The 18450-nt window shown below is 56.9% G+C and overlaps 1 protein-coding gene across 1 annotated transcript; it reads left to right on the forward strand.

Annotated features, from left to right (window-relative positions):
- The first annotated feature begins 14487 nt into the window (after positions 1-14487).
- Positions 14488-16805, forward strand: MSMP (microseminoprotein, prostate associated). The gene is made up of 3 exons (XM_030567788.1): positions 14488-14599; positions 15839-15947; positions 16601-16805. The coding sequence occupies exons 1-3, from the start codon at positions 14488-14490 to the stop codon at positions 16788-16790; spliced, it is 411 nt and encodes a 136-aa protein (XP_030423648.1). The 3' UTR covers positions 16791-16805.
- The last annotated feature ends 1645 nt before the right edge of the window (positions 16806-18450 follow it).

The following is an 18450-nucleotide window of genomic DNA, read 5'->3' on the forward strand; positions in this document are numbered from 1 at the left end:
GATCAGTCTCAGTCTCCGTCTCACCGGCCCTGGGCGCAGGATCAGTCTCCGTCTCACCAGCGCTGGGCGCAGGATCAGTCTCGGTCTCACCAGCGCTGGGCGCAGGATCAGTCTCGGTCTCACCGGCCCTGGGCGCAGGATCAGTCTCCGTCTCACCAGCGCTGGGCGCAGGATCAGTCTCGGTCTCACCGGCCCTGGGCGCAGGATCAGTCTCCGTCTCACCGGCCCTGGGCGCAGGATCAGTCTCAGTCTCACCGGCCCTGGGCGCAGGATCAGTCTCCGTCTCACCAGCCCTGGGCGCAGGATCAGTCTCAGTCTCGGTCTCACCGGCCCTGGGCGCAGGATCAGTCTCCGTCTCACCGGCCCTGGGCGCAGGATCAGTCTCGGTCTCACCGGCCCTGGGCACAGGATCAGTCTCGGTCTCACCGGCCCTGGGCGCAGGATCAGTCTCGGTCTCGGTCTCACCAGCCCTGGGGGCAGGATCAGTCTCGGTCTCGGTCTCACCCGCCCTGGGCGTAGGATCAGTCTCGGTCTCACCAGCCCTGGGCGCAGGATCAGTCTCGGTCTCACCGGCCCTGGGCACAGGATCAGTCTCGGTCTCACCGGCCCTGGGCACAGGATCAGTCTCGGTCTCGGTCTCACCAGCCCTGGGCGCAGGATCAGTCTCGGTCTCACTGGCCCTGGGCGCAGGATCAGTCTCGGTCTCACTGGCCCTGGGCGCAGGATCAGTCTCGGTCTCACCGGCCCTGGGCGCAGGATCAGTCTCAGTCTCAGCAGCGCTGTGTACAAAGGCAAAATCACCTCCTTGCTCCCGTTTCTCTACCCAAGGACGGCGTTACCTTTCGTATCGCAGGCAGGATCACTATGGGAGCCATATTGAGCTGCTTGTGCACTATGGCCCTTGATCTTTTCAGAGGCACTGCGTCCCCAGGTACAGCCCCCAGGCCGTTGGAGTGCCCTCCCTGCCTTCTTCCTAGATGTGCAAACTTCTGTCTTCAGTGATAGAAATGCAGGGAAGAAGGTGGATAGATGAGTGGTGAAGGCAGCCTGGGAGGGATCGGAGAATGAACTGGGGCAGCATGAGCCCCAGGGCCATAGAGAAGCCAACACAGATCAGAGACCTGGGCAAGAAACACAAGCTGGTGAGTAGCATGAGGTCGGGGAGCAGGAATGGGGTCCTGGGCGTGAGGGGAGGGAGCAGCTCATAGGACAGGAGTTTGCCTTGTGATGTGCTAGCGGGGAAGGGCCATGGGATGTGAGGGGCAGAGCAGGGCAGTGCCAGTCCCTCTGTCCACAGGGCCACCTGCCCCAGGTGTTTGTGTTCAGTTTTGGGTGTCTTAATATAAGAAAGGGCCTGGGGACCCAGGGATCAGCGAACGCACAGGAACAGAAGGGGCAGGGCAGGAGGAGAAACACCCCTTGGCACAGTGAGGCCATGCCCAGCGCTGGGCATGGTCCTGGCAAGGCAGACAGGTGACCAGGGGGTGCCAGGCTGTGAACACAGACAGCCCCTGGCCCTGGGAGAGAGGCAGTCCCCTTGGGGGGATCCTCGGGCTGGGCAGGTGTGACGAACTGGGAAAGTTCTTAATGTTTTCTCTGAATACTGTATTGGTGCCACAGTGTCCCCATGGCAGTTCTTAAGTATCTGGCAGAGCAAAGGGCCAGTGCACCTAAATCCCTGACCCTCTGTCTCCTAGCAACTGATGACCTGGGCCCCTCCTCTGCAAAGGTGCCAGCTGAAGGTGTTGGAGACAAAGGGATCAGGTGACCTCCTGGCCCGGGAAAGGGGCTGAGGAGAGAGGAGGGGCTGGGAGGGGTTGTTAGTCTGGAGCTGGCTGGGGTCGAGGGCAGACCTGGGGGTCTGGCTCACTGCCCCCCAGAATGGACCCAGCCGAGGGGTCCGGTTCTCTGTAACTACAAGCTCTGTTTTAGACCCTGTTCCTGTCATCGAATAAACCTCTGTGTTACTGGCTGGCTGAGAGTCACGTCTGACTGCAAAGTGGGGGTGCAGAACCCGGTGGCTTCCCCAGGACCCCGCTGGGCTGGACTCGCTGTGGGAAGCGCACGGAGGGGCAGAGGATGCTGAATGCTCCAAGGAGAGACCCAGGAGGTGAAGCTGTGTGAGCTTCTTGCCCTGAACAAGTCTGCTCCAAGGGAGAGGAGGCTCCCCAAAGTCCTGCCTGGCTTGGTGGGGAGCAGTTCCAGAGCATCGCCCGGTGACTCCGTGACAACTGGTGGCAGCGGCAGGACGTACTGCACCCCGTGAATGGCGCTGCTTGCAGTAAGTGACTGGGGAGCAGTAAAACAAAGGAGGGATAATGAGGACCAGGCGTGCTGAAGGCTCAGAGAGGGACGGTTTCAGGGGGCAGTTAACCTCTGGGAGTGTGTGACCAGCGAGAAGGACTGTTGGAGTAACGGGGTCCCCCTGAGGACTGCAGCGAGCAGTCTCAGGGGCGGAGGAGCTTGCTGCTCGACCCTGGGAGAGAGAAGGATTTTTGCAGTAGCAGGGTTCCCGGGGGATTGCAGGAGCAGTCCCAGGGGCGGAGGAGTCTGCAGCTCGACCCTGGCAAAGAGGTGGTGATCACGAGAAGGGCTGGCACACCCGGGGTTCTTCCTGGAAACCATGGGGGAGCCAAGAGCACACAGGCCTGTGAGTCCAGAGCCACTTGGGAACGGTGAAGTGATGGCCTATCACCATCTCCTTAAGAAGGACATTGTGATCCTGTGCACAAAGAGAGGGTTACGCATGGGGACATTCACCAAGGCACAGTTAATCGTGCAGTTGAAGGAGAAGCACCGCTCTGAGGAGCAGATTCCTGGCCCAGATGGGGCTACAAGAGGATCTGAGAGCAGCTGGAGCATCAGCCAGGCGTCCCCGGGAGTCTGGTCCCCAATCAGACGAGGGTCTTCACGATTGGGTTCCCCATCAGGAGATTGGAGACGGATGGGATGGGAGCAGAGCCCGAGAGAGCGAGAGGACCATGAGAGAAAGGAAGAGCCCGAGGAAAAGCTGCAGAAGAAGCAGCAGCAGCGTGGACTGGTGATGGTGGAGCAGAGAGACATAGGGGGCTGCCCAGGGGTCAGTGGGGAAACACGCCTGCAGGGGCGAGACCCTGGGACAGAGAGAACTGTGGTGGTGCAGCCCCAGATGCTGAGGGACTGTGGGACCTGGGTGAAGTTCCCTGGGGTGAAGCCCCTCGGCCTGCCTATGGCCCAGATCCCTGTGCAGACCCAGAAGGGGTCGGGCTGGCTGGTGGTTGGGGTTCTCCAGGATATCGGCTGGGAGGCCCTGTTGGGGGGTAACTGTCTTCCCATGGGACAGGATCCAGGCCCCGCTCCTGTAACGGCCGAGGGTTTGAATTCAAATCCAGGGAACCAATTGGCTAGGATTGAAATGGTCAGTGAAAATGCAAATAACCTGGCTGGCAGGGGGGAGGGACTGCAGGGCTCAGGATACCTGCCTACCTGTAACCAGCCCCCTGGGGCTGAGTGGGAGGGAGAGATGCTCCCCGCCCCCCTGCACACCGGAGAGGGGGCTCACGCTGGCTCTGATGCTGGGACCAGAGCAGAGAGCTCGCTGCCTGCCCCCACTGGGACAGCAAGGGCAGCGCTGAGCACAGGGGGAGCTGAGACCCCAGCTGAGTGGGGGGACACCCGGGCAGGGCAGGTCGGCTGCCAAACAGGTTTGCCTGGTCCAGACGTGCTGCTGGGAAGTGATTACACAGCAGGGAGGGAGCTACCAGGGACAGGGCTCAGGGGGGCTGTGACCCCAGGCCCAGCCAGCGAGAGGGAGCAGGTCCCAGTCCCTGCCCTAGCCGCTGAATCCCAGACCGAGCTGCAGAAGGATCCCTCCTTGGAGAAGCTGAGAGAACATGCTGGCCACAGCGCTGCAAACCCCCTTGGGGAAGGCTGCAGGGACAGAGTCCTGCAGGAGGAGGGATTCCTGTACCGGGAATGGGCTCTCCAAGGGGAAGTAGAACTGGGGGGAATCGGGAGGCAGCTGGTGGTGCCCCAGGAATCCACAGGGTTCTTCCCTTTCGAGCTGCTGGATGGGAGGAGAGTGAGGGGACCCCTGGACCTGAAAGGGGAGGATTGGGAGAAGAAGGGGGAAGACCCCCTGGGGGATCTCTTCCCTGAGGTGGGAGACAATCTCCCCATCAGGTGTTCCCCGTTCAGAGTCACTGGGAAAGCAGCCCAGAACCTGGAGAGAGAGGTCAGGGACATGCTGGCTTTAGCTGGGATCCAGCCATTTTACAGCCCATGGGCCTCACCCATGGGGCTGATCCCCAAGGGAGACAGGAAGGCCTGGTTTTATGGGGGCTATCAGAAGCTTAAAGCCATCACAGAGTCCGATGCCCACATCTTTAGCCAGACCTGGGAGGAACAGGTGTCCCAGGTGAAGAGGAGGCTGGGCTGCCTCAAGGAGGTGGGACTGACATTAAAAGCTGGAAAGTGCAAGGGGGGACGGCAGAGGTGTTGTATCTGGGCCACAAAGTGGGAAGCGGCTGCCCAAGCCCAGAGCTGGCCAAGGCCAAGATGGGGGCTCTTAACCAAGAGAGCCCGAATCACAGACCGGAGGGCTGGGAAAAGACCCAATCCCAGCTTGAACTCCAGGGGTACTGGGGTGGCAAAAGGGTTCAAGCTGCATAAATCTTCCCACATGCGGCCTGCAAGTGCCATCAAGCACACCCGACCTAAGGGAGGGCGTGAGACTGGACTGTCCTGGTGTAACTCACACCAAGGGATGGGAGAGATGCTGGGGCATCCATGGGAACCTTGGTGGGTTCGAACTTCCCCAGGTCACTGGCTGTAGTGACCTCGCTCAGTTCGGTCTCGAAGGGGGGAGAGATGTGACGAACTGGGAAAGTTCTTAATGTTTTCTCTGAATACTGTGTTGGTGCCTCAGTGTCCCCATGGCAGTTCTTAAGTATCTGGCAGAGCAATGGCCAGTGCACCTAAATGCCTGACCCTCTGTCTCCTAGCAACTGATGGCCTGGGCCCCTCCTCTGCAAAGGTGCCAGCTGAAGGTGTTGGAGACAAAGGGATCAGGTGACCTCCTGGCCCGGGAAAGGGGCTGAGCAGAGAGGAGGGGCTGAGGGAGGGGTTGTTAGTCTGGAGCTGGCTGGGGTCGAGGGCAGACCTGGGGGTCTGGCTCACTGCCCCCCAGAATGGACCCAGCCGAGGGGTCCGGTTCGCTGTATCTATAAGCTCTGTTTTAGACCCTGTTCCTGTCATCGAATAAACCTCTGTGTTACTGGCTGGCTGAGAGTCACGTCTGACTGCAAAGTGGGGGGACAGGACCCTGTGGCTTCCCCAGGACCCCGCTGGGGTGGACTCGCTGTGGGAAGCGCACGGAGGGGCAGAGGATGCTGAATGCTCCAAGGAGAGACCCAGGAGGTGAAGCTGTGTGAGCTTCTTGCCCTGAACAAGTCTGCTCCAAGGGAGAGGAGGCTCCCCAAAGTCCTGCCTGGCTTGGTGGGGAGCGGTTCCAGAGCATCGCCCGGTGACTCCGTGACAGCAGGGAATGGAGCAGACTGGAGAATGGGCAGGAGTCTCTTGGGGCTGCAGGGCCCAAGGGAGGAGAGGAGCAACCGTGCCCTCCAGAACGTTAGCAAGGGGAGGTGCTGAGTCCGGGCCAGGAGCTGGGAGCCAGTGGCACAGAGCCATGGTCAGGGCAAGGGGGTACTTGCCGGGGGCTTCCAAAGACCATTAGGGAAGAGACAGGAGCAGCACAGACTGTGTTGGGGCCTCGGTGTGAGCCTCAGTGCCACAGCCTCTCCCTCAGGATGTTGTCCCTGGGCGCAGGGAGTGGAGGGGCCAGGGGAACACTGGGATGGCCGAGCTCAGCCCAGCGATGAGTTTGAATTTTTTCTGTTCTGAGAGAAAATAAGCTGGGTGTGAGGAATGGAGCCAAGGCCTCCTCGGAGCCTAAAACAGCAATCGCCACTTCCTCGGGTTTATGGTGTTTGCTCTGCCTGGGCCAGCAGGAGCCTGTTGCTTCCTGCTCTGCAGCTGCACCTCCGGCTCCAGGCTCTGGAGATTCTGGTTTTACAGCCACTCCTGGGTCCCTCCAAGGGCAGCCTGTGTCCACTTGCTTCCATTGCCCAACACTCTTCCTGTGGGTTTGGTGCGAGCTGTTGCTGCTGCATGTCTCTGCAGCGTCTCCTCCGGCCTGGACACCGCTCTGCCTCCTTCCCTGGCAGCGTCGCCTGCATGCCCCCAGTGCCACATCCGCTGACAACAGAAGAGCCCTGCCTGCCACGTACACCCGCATGCCGATATCTCCCCCGACCTGGCCCAGGGCCCATCTCTAACTCAGCTTCCCCATACTAACCTCTCGGACACACCAGCAGCCTTGTAAAAATACCCCAGCACCAACGTTCGTCGCCTTCACCAGTACAAATTTCTGCCTCATTTCTGATTTGAATGTGTCTGGTTGTCATTCTGCTTGTCCCTGCTAGGTTAACGAGCCCATAGTACCCTGCCAAAGTCACTCACACTCGTCTTTTCGATAGGCTGAACAGATCGAGCCCCTTGACGCTCTCACTATCAGCCATTTCCCCCAGGCCTGGAATCCGTTGTGTGGCTCTTTTTTGTTCCCTCTCAAATTTTTCAACATTCTTTTTAAGATGTGTCCCCCGGCCCTGGACGCAGGATCCAGTATCAGGCTCACCGAGGCCAAACACAGAGGCACAATCACCTCCCCACTCCTCCTTGCTACGTGGCTGTTTACACACCTGGGCGTCACATTCGCCTGCGGGCTGCAGCACCCCGCTGGGAGCACCTGTTGAGCTCTTGTGCGTTCTGACCTTACATCCTTTTCAGAGTCCTAGCTGCCTAGGGCACAGTCCCCTGGTCTGAAGAGACATCCAGAGTCCATCATGGCCCGGCAAGCCCCAGGGCTCAGTCGCTTTATTCCCTAACCAATCCCATGGGGAAGGTGCTCAGATACCACAGTGAGGGGCTCCAGCAGAAATAGGCCCCTAGCAGACAAACAGGCTTTCAGGAGGTGGTAGTGCCCCAGACTGGGCTGCCGGTCTGTCTCAAAGCGGGAGACATCCGAGCCCAATGTCCATCATCCATGAGCCCCAGCTGCTCATGTCATGTCTGGCGCCCATGGCAAATGTGGGGCAAGTCAGACATTGTCTGTGCCCTGCAGAGCAAACCCTCACAGCGCTTGGGAAGGCAGCTCGGGAGCATGGGGGAGTCCGGCTGATGAGACTGAGTGGGAGCTGGATGGAGCCTCACACCCACCACTTCTCCCAGAGGAGATCAAACAGGTCAGGTTTCAGAAGGGAGGGAGGTAAATGGTGTCCCGCCCAGGGGTCTCTACTGGGACCAGTCCTATGCAACATACACCTCTATCCTAATATAATGTGACCCGATATAACACGAATTCAGATAGAACGCAGTAAAGCAGCGCTCCAGGGGGGCAGGGCTGTGCACTCCGGTGGATCAAAGCAAGTTCAATATAACACAGTTTCACCTATATCATGGTAAGATTTGTTGGCTCCCGAGGACAGTGTTATATCGGGGTAGAGCTGTATTCATCAATGATCTGGAGAAAGGAGTAAACAGTGAGGTGGCAAAATTTGCAGATGATACAAAACTACTCAAGATAATTAAGTCCCGGGCAGACTGCGAAGAGCTACAAAAGGATCTCACAAAACTGGGTGACTGGGCAACAAAATGGCAGATGAAATTCAATGCTGATAAATGCAAAGTAATGCACATTGGAGAACATAATCCCAACTAGCCATAGAAAATGACGGGGGCTAAACTAGCTGTTACCACTCAAGAAAGATCTTGGAGTCACTGTGGAGAGTTCTCTGGAAACATCCATGCAATGTGCAGCGGCAGTCAAAAAAGGGAACAGAATGTTGGGAATCATTAAGAAAGGGAGAGGAGATAAGACAGGAAATATCATATTGCCGCTATATTAATCCCTGGTATGTGCACACCTTGAATACTGCGTGCAGATGTGGTCGCCCCATCTCAAAAAAAGATCTATTGGAACTGGAAAAGGTTCAGAAAAGGGCAACAAAAAAGAGGTCTGGAACAGCTTCCATATGAGGAGAGATTAATAAGGCTGGGACTTTTCGGCTTGGAAAAGAGACGACTAAGGGGGGTTATGATTGAGGTCTATAAAATCATGACTGGTGTGGAGAAAGTAAATGAAGACATGTTATTTACTCCTTCTCATAACACAGGAACCAGGGGTCACCCAAGGAAATGAATAGGCAGCCGTTTAAAACAAACAGAAGGAAGTATTTCTTCACACAACCCAGAGTCAACCTCTGGAACTCGTTGCCAGAACATTTTGTGAGGTTAAAACTATAAATAGATTAAAAAAACAATTAGCTAAATCCCTTGAGGACAGATCCATCAATGGCTATTAGCCAAGATGGTCATAGATGCAGCAGCTAAGCCTCTGTTTGCCAGAAGCTGGGAGTGGACGACAGCGGATGGATCACTTGATGGTTGCCCCTGTTCTGATCATCTGGCAGTGACCACTATTAGCAGACAGGACACTGGGCTAGATGGACCATTGGTCTGACCCACTATGGCTGTTCTTATGTTTCACTTCTGCCACTTACTTTGTGTAGCTGCTTTCATAGTCTCTTCTGCTGCCTCAGTTTCCCCTCAGTTCCTAGGGCTGATCGCATTCTGCCCACGGGCAGGTGCCTCCCTGGCCTTTCGCTGTGTGCCTCACTCTGCTCTGGGGCAGCCATAGGAGCAAATCTCCCTCCTGCAGCCCTTCTCCAAGTGAGTGTCTCTGCCCTTTATGGAAATCACCTGACTCCTTCCCAGCTGGGCCTGAGAACTGAACAGGGCTTGCTGGCTCCAGTCCCCTGGCCTTTAAAGGGGGGGGGGCAACCCTGTTCCAAAGGGTGATCCAAGCAATTACAGACCAGTAAGCCTTGCCTCTGAACTGGGTGAACTGCCAAAATGCCCATTAAAATAGACTGACAAAACAACTGGAAGCCCATGACGTTAGGAGGCATAAGGAAAGGGATGAAGAATCATACGAAAAACATTTCCTTGCAATCGAGAGTCAATGGTGTAGCCCCTCTCAGCTCCAGAGGGGAAAGTAAGCCGGTACGGGCCGGTACGGAGCTCTGGAAAGGAAAAGGGCAGTAGCTACTGGCAAGAAAATGCAGCATTCTCTCCTCTCTGACTCCACCTCTGGGCTCCAGCAAAACTCAGGGTCCGGGAGCCCGGCTCCATGAATGTTCAGGGCTGGGTCTCCCCCTTGCTGCCCCCCTGCGCCTCCTGAGTGTGCCCCGGCCCCCCTTTGCTGCCCCCATGCACCTCTGGGTCCTGGAGCAGAGCATTTGTCTCTCCCCATCCCCTGCAGCTCCATGCTGCCTGCCTGCATTAACTGCTGCCACAGGGTCCTAGTGCCCCCCTTCCACTACTGCCAGGACAGGCTGCCCTTCCCTCTCGGCCCCTTTCATTTCCCAGTGGGACCCTGCCCGCAGTCACTGCTCTTGCCCCACACTGGGCAAGGGGCAGCCCCAGTGAGGGGCAGCAGCAGGGGAGGAGGTGCACATGTGATGGCAGACCCCACCCGCCTCCAGCATGGCACCCACCACAGGAGAGGTGAGGGGGATTCCTGGACCTGAGAGGGGCCCTAGGAGCACGTGCAATGACAGTGGGGGCGGGGGGTGAGTGTGCTGCCGGGGGGGGGAAGGGGGTCCCTACCCCAGAGCTCGTTGCTGCCAGCAGGGAGAGGGCTGGGGGGAGTCCTTCTCTCTGGCTCTGCCTGCACCCCAAACTCATCCCCAGCCCTGCCCCACCCCAAAGCCCACACCCCCAGCCAGAGCCCCCACCCCCCGTACCCCAACACTCTGTCCTAGCTCTGAGCCTCTCCAACACCCCAAACCCCTCATCTCCAGCCCCACCCAGAGCCCTTATACCCCTGCACCCTAACCCTCTGCCTCAGCCCTGAGCCCCCTCCCACACCCCAAACCTCTCATCCCAAGCCACATCCCAAATCCACCCAGCCTCATCCCACAGCCCTCACCCCTGCACTCCCTCCCTCCACACCCCTTCTTATCCCCAAACTCCCTCTAAGAACCTGCACCCCCTCCTTCCACACTCCCTCCCATCCCCAAACTCCCTTCCAGAGCCTGCACCCTGCACCCCTCCTGCACCCCAGTCCCCTGCCCCAGCCCAGAGCCTGCACCCCAGACTTCCTCCCCCACCCAAACTCCCTCCCAGAGTCTTGGGCGGATGGGGGGTGGAGTTTAGAGGGGCAGAGTTTGGGCAGGTGCAGGTTCTGGGCACCACCAAAATTTCTACAAAACCTGCCACCCCTGCCGGCAAGAGCTGGAGTGCCATATCGGGGTGGACTGGCTTCCTGAGGCAGCAATTTAAAGGGCTGGAGCCCAGAGCCCCACTGCCAGAGCCATGAGGTAGCGGCTGTGGGGCTAGGGTGGTGCTTTAAAGGGCCCAGGGCTCCTGCCGCCGCTACTGCCCCTGGTCCTTTAAATCACCGCTGGAGCCCCACTGCTGCTACCCCAGGGCTCTGGGGACAATGTACAGGGCCCAGGCCTTTTAAATAGCCCCTGGATCCTGCCGGAGCCCTGGGCTAGTGGCAGCAGGGCTCTGGTGGCTATTGAAAGGGTTCGGGGCTCCCGCTGCCTCTACCACCCTAGGCCCTCTAAATCCCCCCATTTAAATTCAAAATGATCTGGACAAATTGGAGAAATGGTCTGAGGTAAACAGGATGAAGTTCAATAAAGATAAATGCAAAGTGCTCCACTTAGGAAGGAACAATCAGTTTCACACATACAGAATGGGAAGAGACTGTCTAGGAAGGAGTATGGCAGAAAGAGATCTAGGGGTCATAGTGGACCACAAGCTTAATATGAGTCAAGAGTGTGATACTGTTGCAAAAAAAGCAAACGTGATTCTGGGATGCATTAACAGGTGTGTTGTAAACAAGACACGAGAAGTCATTCTTCCGCTTTACTCTGTGCTGGTCAGGCCTCAACTGGAGTATTGTGTCCAGTTCTGGGCACCGCATTTCAAGAAAGATGTGGAGAAATTGGAGAGGGTCCAGAGAAGAGCAACAAGAATGATTAAAGGTCTAGAGAACATGATCTATGAAGGAAGGCTGAAGGAATTGGGTTTGTTTAGTTTGGAAAAGAGAAGACTGAGAGGGGACCTGATAGCAGTTTTCAGGTATCTAAAAGGGTGTCATCAGGAGGAGGGAGAAAACTTGTTCACCTTAGCCTCCAATGATAGAACAAGAAGCAATGGGCTTAAACTGCAGCAAGGGAGATTTAGGTTGGACATTAGGAAAAAGTTCCTAACTGTCAGGGTAGTTAAACACTGGAATAAATTGCCTAGGGAGGTTGTGGAATCTCCATCTCTGGAGATATTTAAGAGTAGGTTAGATAAATGTCTATTAGGGATGGTCTAGACAATATTTGGTCCTGCCATGAGGGCAGGGGACTGGACTCGATGACATCTCGAGGTCCCTTCCAGTCCTAGAGTCTATGAATCTATGAATCTATAAATTGCTCCTGAACCCCAGGGCTCCCAGCCACCTCTGCAGCTGGGAGCCCAGGGGGTGATTTAAAGGGCTTGCTGCTACCACAGCCCTAGTCCTGGGCCCTTTAAATCCTGATTTAAAGAGTCTGGGGATTTAAAGGCTCCACCTCTTCCGGTAAAGGCCACGCCCCTCCTCAGGATTCCAGAGTACCGGCAAGTCCTTTAAGTTACTTTCACCCCTGCCCACCTCTCACGGGACAGCACAGAGCTGGGAGGGTTCAGAGGACAAGGAGAATGCTGAAGGGCTTGGAAAAACTCTCCTGTAAAGAGAAACTGAAAGAGTGGGACTGTTACCTTGGAGACAAGATGAATAGAAGGTTCCATGATAACCGAACACAAGACAATGACTGCTCCAGAGAGCTTCCTCTGTTGTGTGTAGTGCTGTTGTAGCCAGGTCGGCCCCAGGAGATCAGAGAGACATAGTGGGGTGGTAATACCTTTTACTGGGCCAGCTGCCGTTGGTGAGAGAGACGCTTAGGAGCTACACAGACCTGAGGAAGAGCTCGAGGTGACTCGAAAGCTCTAGAGAAGGGAGGGCAAGAGAACAGAAGCTGCTGGTCTCAGAACACAAGGACAAGGAGACATTCAATGAAACGGAAAGGAGGCAGATTCAGAACCGACAAAAGGAAATACTTTCTTACATAATGTGCAGTTAGACTGTGGAACTCACTGGCACAGGAAACCATTGAGACCAAAACCAGCACAATTCAAAGAGACTGGGTGTTTATGTGGGCGAGAAGAACATCCAGAATAATAATTGTTATTTCTAACAAGAATTCCAGACGGAACATTTAACCTCCTACTTCAGGGTTTAAAACAACCCCTAACTATGAGGAATTAGGATGAGCCCTAATGCAGGGGCCGATATCCCACACCTCCTATTCAGGGGTTCTTGCACTTGCCTTTGCAGCAGCTGGCAAAGGCCACTGAGAGAGAGAGAGGATCTTGAGTCCGACCCAGTCTGGCTGCTACCCTCTAGCCCTCTGGCACAGTAGCTGATTCCAAGGAGCAGTTGCAAACTTCTGTTAGCAGATCAACCACTTCATTCGTAATTTCCTGCAGAACTCAGGGCTGTGCCATCTGGGCCGGGGCACTTGTTGCTCTTTGATTTATCAATTTCTTCTGCTATCCCCAACTCCAATACCTCAGTCTCTGGAAACACCTCATCCTTCTTACCAGAAAAGAGCAGGTCCAGAGCAGGAATCACCCCAACAGACACAAAAAGAAATCGTGTTGCTTCTCAGCAATATCCTTATTTTCCATGATTGCTCCCTGCATGCCCTGTTGATCCAGCAGACCAGCTGGTTTGCTCACAGGCTTCCTGCTTCACATCTACTCCAAGGATCTCTTGTTCTTATGTCTCTGGTTCTTTTTTCTACTAATTCACCTTAGCCTCCCAATTCCATCACACTTGTTCCCTGCTGTCCCCCAGCTCCTGCGCCCTGGCCTCTCTCGGGCTGTTTCCTTGGCTCCAGTAACCCGGGACCTGCCATTAACCAGGCAGCTCATGCGTCCACGCCATTGGACATCTTGCACGTTTATTAAAGCAAACTCCATGTGAAGTTTAAGGGTTTCATTTCCTCATCTGATCAATCCCCCCATTTGCTGGAGATTCCCCCTGTCTGAAGTTCAGGGTCCCGTTCAGTTGCTGGTGCCTTTCCTCCCCCAAGGACACTGACGTCAATTGCACTGCGGCTCCTATCACTTCGCAGAACAGGCCTCTGGCCTGGCCACTGCAGTGTCTCACCAGCGGTAAACTGGGGTGGATTGACAGGAGGGGACTGAACACGCCCTCCCATTGCGAATTGCAGGGCAGAGCAGACAGCCACACATCCCACCTGTGGGAGAGACAACCAGAGGGGGGATGGGCACCCACATTGTGCTCCGCTGCTCCGGGGTGAACTCCCTGACACGTGCACGTGGCGAGCCCTCCGTTCAGCAGCAGCTCGGGGGCACTCTGCTCATCGGGGAGATGAGGGCATCCTGGCGGGGAGGCTGTGGCCATGGTTGGTGATGGGAGAAGGCTGATAAGCATTGAACGCTGACTCGTGGGGACTCATTCCCTGATGGAACTCCAGAGAAATCCAGGCATTAATTTGGCCCGTTGTCTCTGTGGATGGCCAAGTCATGGTGTGACTGTACTCATGGCCTCGGTTGTTGTTGGTAGCTGTAGTCACATTGGATCTTGAAGGGGTTGTAGGTGTGTTGTATCTGGTGATGGCTAGCGTTTGCTTTGTTGCTTGGTAGTTTTGGTCCCGGGCTTTCTGCAGGAATGGTAGTCAGGTTTGTGTGCAACTTCATCTTTTGACTGGGTGCGTTTCCCTGCTTTTGCATAAGATGGCCGCTCGACTGTCCTGGTTAATATCAGGAGACAAAGCCCAAGGTGCTTTGTGGGAGCTGAACGTTCTGGTCACCATTGAGACAAAACGCCCCCTGAAATCTCTTGGTGGAGGTTTTCCGGAATGAGAGACAGCTCAATGGAACCAGGGGAAGCCTTCACAAAGGCCTCTTTCCCTTGACCCCCATCACTGCCAGCCCTGGTGGCTTGTCTCTGAGGGACCCTGCACACGGAGACCCAGAGAGGGTCCCTGCTCTGTGACCTCTCTGCCAAGCCTTGCACCCGCCAGGATTTCCAACTGGAGCCGGTTCTGGAGGACATGAATCAGCTTTTCACAGCTTGTTAAAAATCTTGATCCTACCTCTTGTTTTCCTGCCTTTCACATCAGGAAATGAGTTTTACAACTTTTCCAGTGGGACACAGCTGGTGGCCAGGGTCATAAAGCTGAACTTTATAAATGTCTCCTGGTGGGACTGAGAGCAGACATTAAACAGGCGAGGGAGAGAGAAGGAGCAAAGCACAGAGACGAGGAGAGAGGAGTTGGGGAACTCATCGGGATTAAGAAGAGTCGAGGCACGACTGCCGCAATGGCCAGGAAGGTGCAGAAGGTTGCCCATGTCTGGGGCAGGATCTGCCTGCTGGTCTCTTTCCTCCTCCAGCTCCAGGGAGCCCAGGCAAAATGTTATTTCCAGGCGCAAGGTAAGGCAGCCGAGGAGACTAAAGATGGGATGCGCAGGTGCTGGGTGAGGCCTTCAGCTTTTTTTTGGGGTTGTCAGGGCAGTGGGAGCGCTGGGCTCCCAGGCTGCAAAGCAATAAACAAATTGGGCTGAGCCCTGGGAGTGTGATTACAGGCCAGTGATGACTGCAAAGCAGCCCATAAACCACTGAATAGCTCTTCTGGGCCCTGGCTGAGAACTGGCCTGCTGGACCATGGCTGAGCTGCTGCCAAGGGCAAGGAAGGTGGCCAAGGTAGAATCATAGAATATCAGGGTTGGAAGGGACCTCAGAAGATCATCCAGTCCAACCCTCTGCTCAAAGCAGGACTGCTCCCCAGATAGATTTTTTGCCCCAGATCCCTTAAGTGGCCTTCTCAAGGACTGAACTCACAACCCTGGGTTTAGCAGGCCAATGCTCATACCACTGAGCTATCCCTCCTCCAAAAGTTAATGGAACTATTCTATCTCCTAGAAGTGGAAGGGACCCTGAAAGGTCATTGAGTCTAGTCCCCTGCCTTCACTAGCAGGACCAAGTACTGATTTTGTCCCAGATCCCTAAGTGGTCCCCCTCAAGGATTGAACTCACAACCCTGGGCTTAGCAGGCCAGCACTCAGAGGAGATCACAGCTCCCTGCAGGTGGATGCGGGTGCTGGGGCCTTGCCAACGGGCACAGCTGTTAGTGAGCAGGAGCGACATGTGTCTGTATCAAGCCCAGGCCTCACTGTGCTCACAGCACATAAGAAAGTGCCACAGAGACTTGCCAAGAATACAAACCGGGGGAAATGTGTCTGCTCTCCGGCCCCAGCCACAGCTGCAGGGGCTTCCTGGTCTGGTAACGGAGCCCAGGCATGAGTGTGGGGCTGGGGTTACTGGCTATCTTCAGCATCATAGGGCTGGTGGGGGGGCCCTGGGGCTGCTCCCCCAGCCCATTTGTCATCTCAAGGGCAGGCAGGGGGGCCCTGGGGTCACTCCCCCACCCCCTTTCTCACATCGGTGGGAGGTGGGGGGCCCTGGGATCACTCCCCCTGACCCTATCTCACATTGGGGGCAGGCAGTGGGGCCCTGGGGTTGCTCCCCCACCCCCTTTCTCATGTCAGAGAGAAGGCAGTGGGCCTGACGGTCCCCAGCCCATTCTTACATGGTAGAGCAGCTGGGGAGGCCCTGGGTCATGCTCTGGGCAGGCAGGGTCACCTGCACTCATTGGGGCCCATTTCCTTGCAGCTCCCTGTCACTACGAGGGGAAGCAGTTCACCCTGGGGGAGTCCTGGCTCAGCACCACCTGCCTGCTCTGTACCTGCCTCCACCCCGTTGGCGTGGGCTGCTGCGAGATGTAAGTGGGGACATGCCAGGGGAGGGTTGCTGCTGCAGCCAGTTCTGTTGGGGTTGCCGCAGAAGCACAGGTCAGGGATCAGTCCCCGGTAGCAGGTGCCACGCACGTGAGCAAGTGCCAGTCTGTGCATGTGACAAGCAAATAGGCCACATGGCGGTGCAAGCCGGAGCGTCAGCACCCAGCCCCCAGCCTGTGCGAGGGGTTGCAGGGCCGTGTTGGGAGCTGCAGGCAATGGAAATGGCATCTCCCTTGTGCTGCCACAGCTGCACCCCACTTGCGCTGGGAGGCGCAGCCAGAGGCCAGGGGAGATCAGACCAGGGAATCGTGGGGCTGGGCTGAGGGCTGGGGCAGTTCATGGAGGTGGCTGGGGAGAGGTTTGGGGGAAGTATCACTGGCACAGGAGGTCCTGAGAGAGGCTGTCCTGTGGGGCAGCCGGGGGGTGCAGGAGGTAGGCTAGGCCATGGCCAGGCCTAGGGGAGGGAAGCGTTTCCCATTTACCTTACAGGTGAGTCAGTGGAATGCACTTAGGAGCCACCTGGCTCAGCCTGCAATCCCTCCCAATGCCCCGTAGGATCTGGGCTTTCCAGGCAGCTTCCCCCCTTCCTGCAGGATCGCTGTGGACAAAGCACCCCTCTCCCTTCTCTCCTGTCCAGCACCCAGCACCCGATCGATTTTCCAGACTGGTGCATGGCCCACTACGACTCACAGACCTGCCAGATTTCAGTGGTGCAGAAAGCCAACCCCAGCCTGCCATGTGTGAACAGCATGGAGCGTGAGTGGGGCTCGGCCGGCACCTTGGAGCCAATGATCAACAAGGTGCTAGAGACGCGGCTGAGCAGGTAGAGGTGGGGATGTGCCTTGTCCACTCCCCGTCCAGCATGAATCGCCACTGCCCCTGACAGCACATTTCTTGCATGTTCTGTCCCTGCATCATGTGCTGTGAGACGCCACTGCAGCCACCTTCCAGGGAAACCACTAGCCGCCCAATACTGGAATAACTAACTTCATATTTACAGCCTAGCGCTGCTCTGCCCCGGCTTCGTCTTAGCCTTCAGCTTCCTGAACCAAACCAGGGCTCCCCCCTGCACTCCAGTGCTCCACACACACTAAGGGAGGTCCCGGCACGGGGGGGGGGGGCGCACACTGGGGGCAGTGGACAAGCCCCCTGCTTCCTTTCTCAAAACCCACTGAGGAAAGCCCCTGGAGCGGGAGTCCCAGCTGAGGATGGGGGGCTGGGAAGCAGGAGATGCGTGTCTGAGTGCCCTGGGCCTGTGGCCTCAGCCAGTGCAGGATCCTCAGTGCTCTGCTGGCACCAAGCAGGGCAGGGAGGAGTCCGTGATGCCTTCCTGGGGTCTGGGCTGGGCAGCCGAGCTGGGCTCTCTCCAGGCACGCAGCCCCACATGGACCAGGCAGGCAGATTTCTGGCTACTGGGAGGCAAAGAGCTGCTTTTCTAACATCCCCGTAGTGGTAGAGAGGATCGAACTCGCACAGCACTGTGGCAGCCCTCTGCCCTCGCTGCATCACCCAGGAATTGCACCCTGGGCCTCCCCCTACCATGGCCAGCATCCCAGTGCGGGGCAGGGACACATGGCCAGCAACAGCCCTTTGCACTTACACGCTCTGCTTGTGAAGACCCGACCGAGTCACTGCATTTCCCCTGCCGGCCCTTTGCCCTGGGGTGAAATGAGTGAGGCTCTGTCCCGCCTTTGGGTGTGGGGGCAAAAACCTCCTCTGGAACCACTGCAGCCCCTGCACCCACAGCTCCCTGGGGCAGAAGGAGCCTGCCTGCACCACGTGCCCCTCCAGCCCTGGTGACGCAGCAGAGCCCTGCCTGGAGGCACTGGTGTGCTGGGGGTACAGGGTGAACCAGGCCATGCCTCAGGTAGCGCAGAGTCTGACCCCCCTGGGCGAGACCTGGCAGATGGGAAGTGTGAGCGCCCAGGAGCCCTGCTGGGGCTCAGCGAGCTGAAGCGACCCACGCACCAGCTGTGACCTGGCTGCCCTGGCAGCCTGGTCCAGCCAGCACCGCATCTATGTTTTGCAGAACCTTGTGTAGATGTTTCTGTTCTTGCAATAAAAGTATCAGTTAAATCCCACGAGGGCTCTGGCCAGTGACTGTCTGAGGGAGGGGGCAGCTCCCAGTAGCGGGAAAGGGCCCCATATCACACCCCCTGCACAGAACACATGCTGTCCCTCAACCAGGGACAGGCCAGGCCACACTCAGCAACTGGGCTGTTTGCTCAGAGCCAGTGTGGGACGTGGCAGGAACGGTCTGTGGGTCAGCAAGGAAACATCCCACCACCAGGCAGGGGCAGTTACAGAGACCCCTTCTCCCCAGCACACAGTAGAGTTAGGGCAGTTACAGGGATCCCACCCCCAGGGCTGTTACAGAGACCCCCCCTTCCCCGCAAAGGACAGAGTTAGGGCTGTTACAGGAAAAACACACACACACACACACACATAGCAGAGCCTGGGCTGCTGTAAGGACCCGGGAAGGCTGTG

Source organism: Gopherus evgoodei, chromosome 6, assembly GCF_007399415.2.
Source record: "Gopherus evgoodei ecotype Sinaloan lineage chromosome 6, rGopEvg1_v1.p, whole genome shotgun sequence".
NCBI classification, from domain to species: Eukaryota; Metazoa; Chordata; order Testudines; family Testudinidae; genus Gopherus; species Gopherus evgoodei.

Bases quoted from the DNA above. Each gene is read 5' to 3' on its own strand.
- MSMP (XM_030567788.1), top strand. From the start codon at position 14,488: ATGGCCAGGAAGGTGCAGAAGGTTGCCCATGTCTGGGGCAGGATCTGC. The intron at 14,600-15,838 runs GTAAGGCAGCCG...ATTTCCTTGCAG, and splicing joins ATGTTATTTCCAGGCGCAAG to CTCCCTGTCACTACGAGGGG. The intron at 15,948-16,600 runs GTAAGTGGGGAC...TCTCCTGTCCAG, and splicing joins GGCGTGGGCTGCTGCGAGAT to CACCCAGCACCCGATCGATT.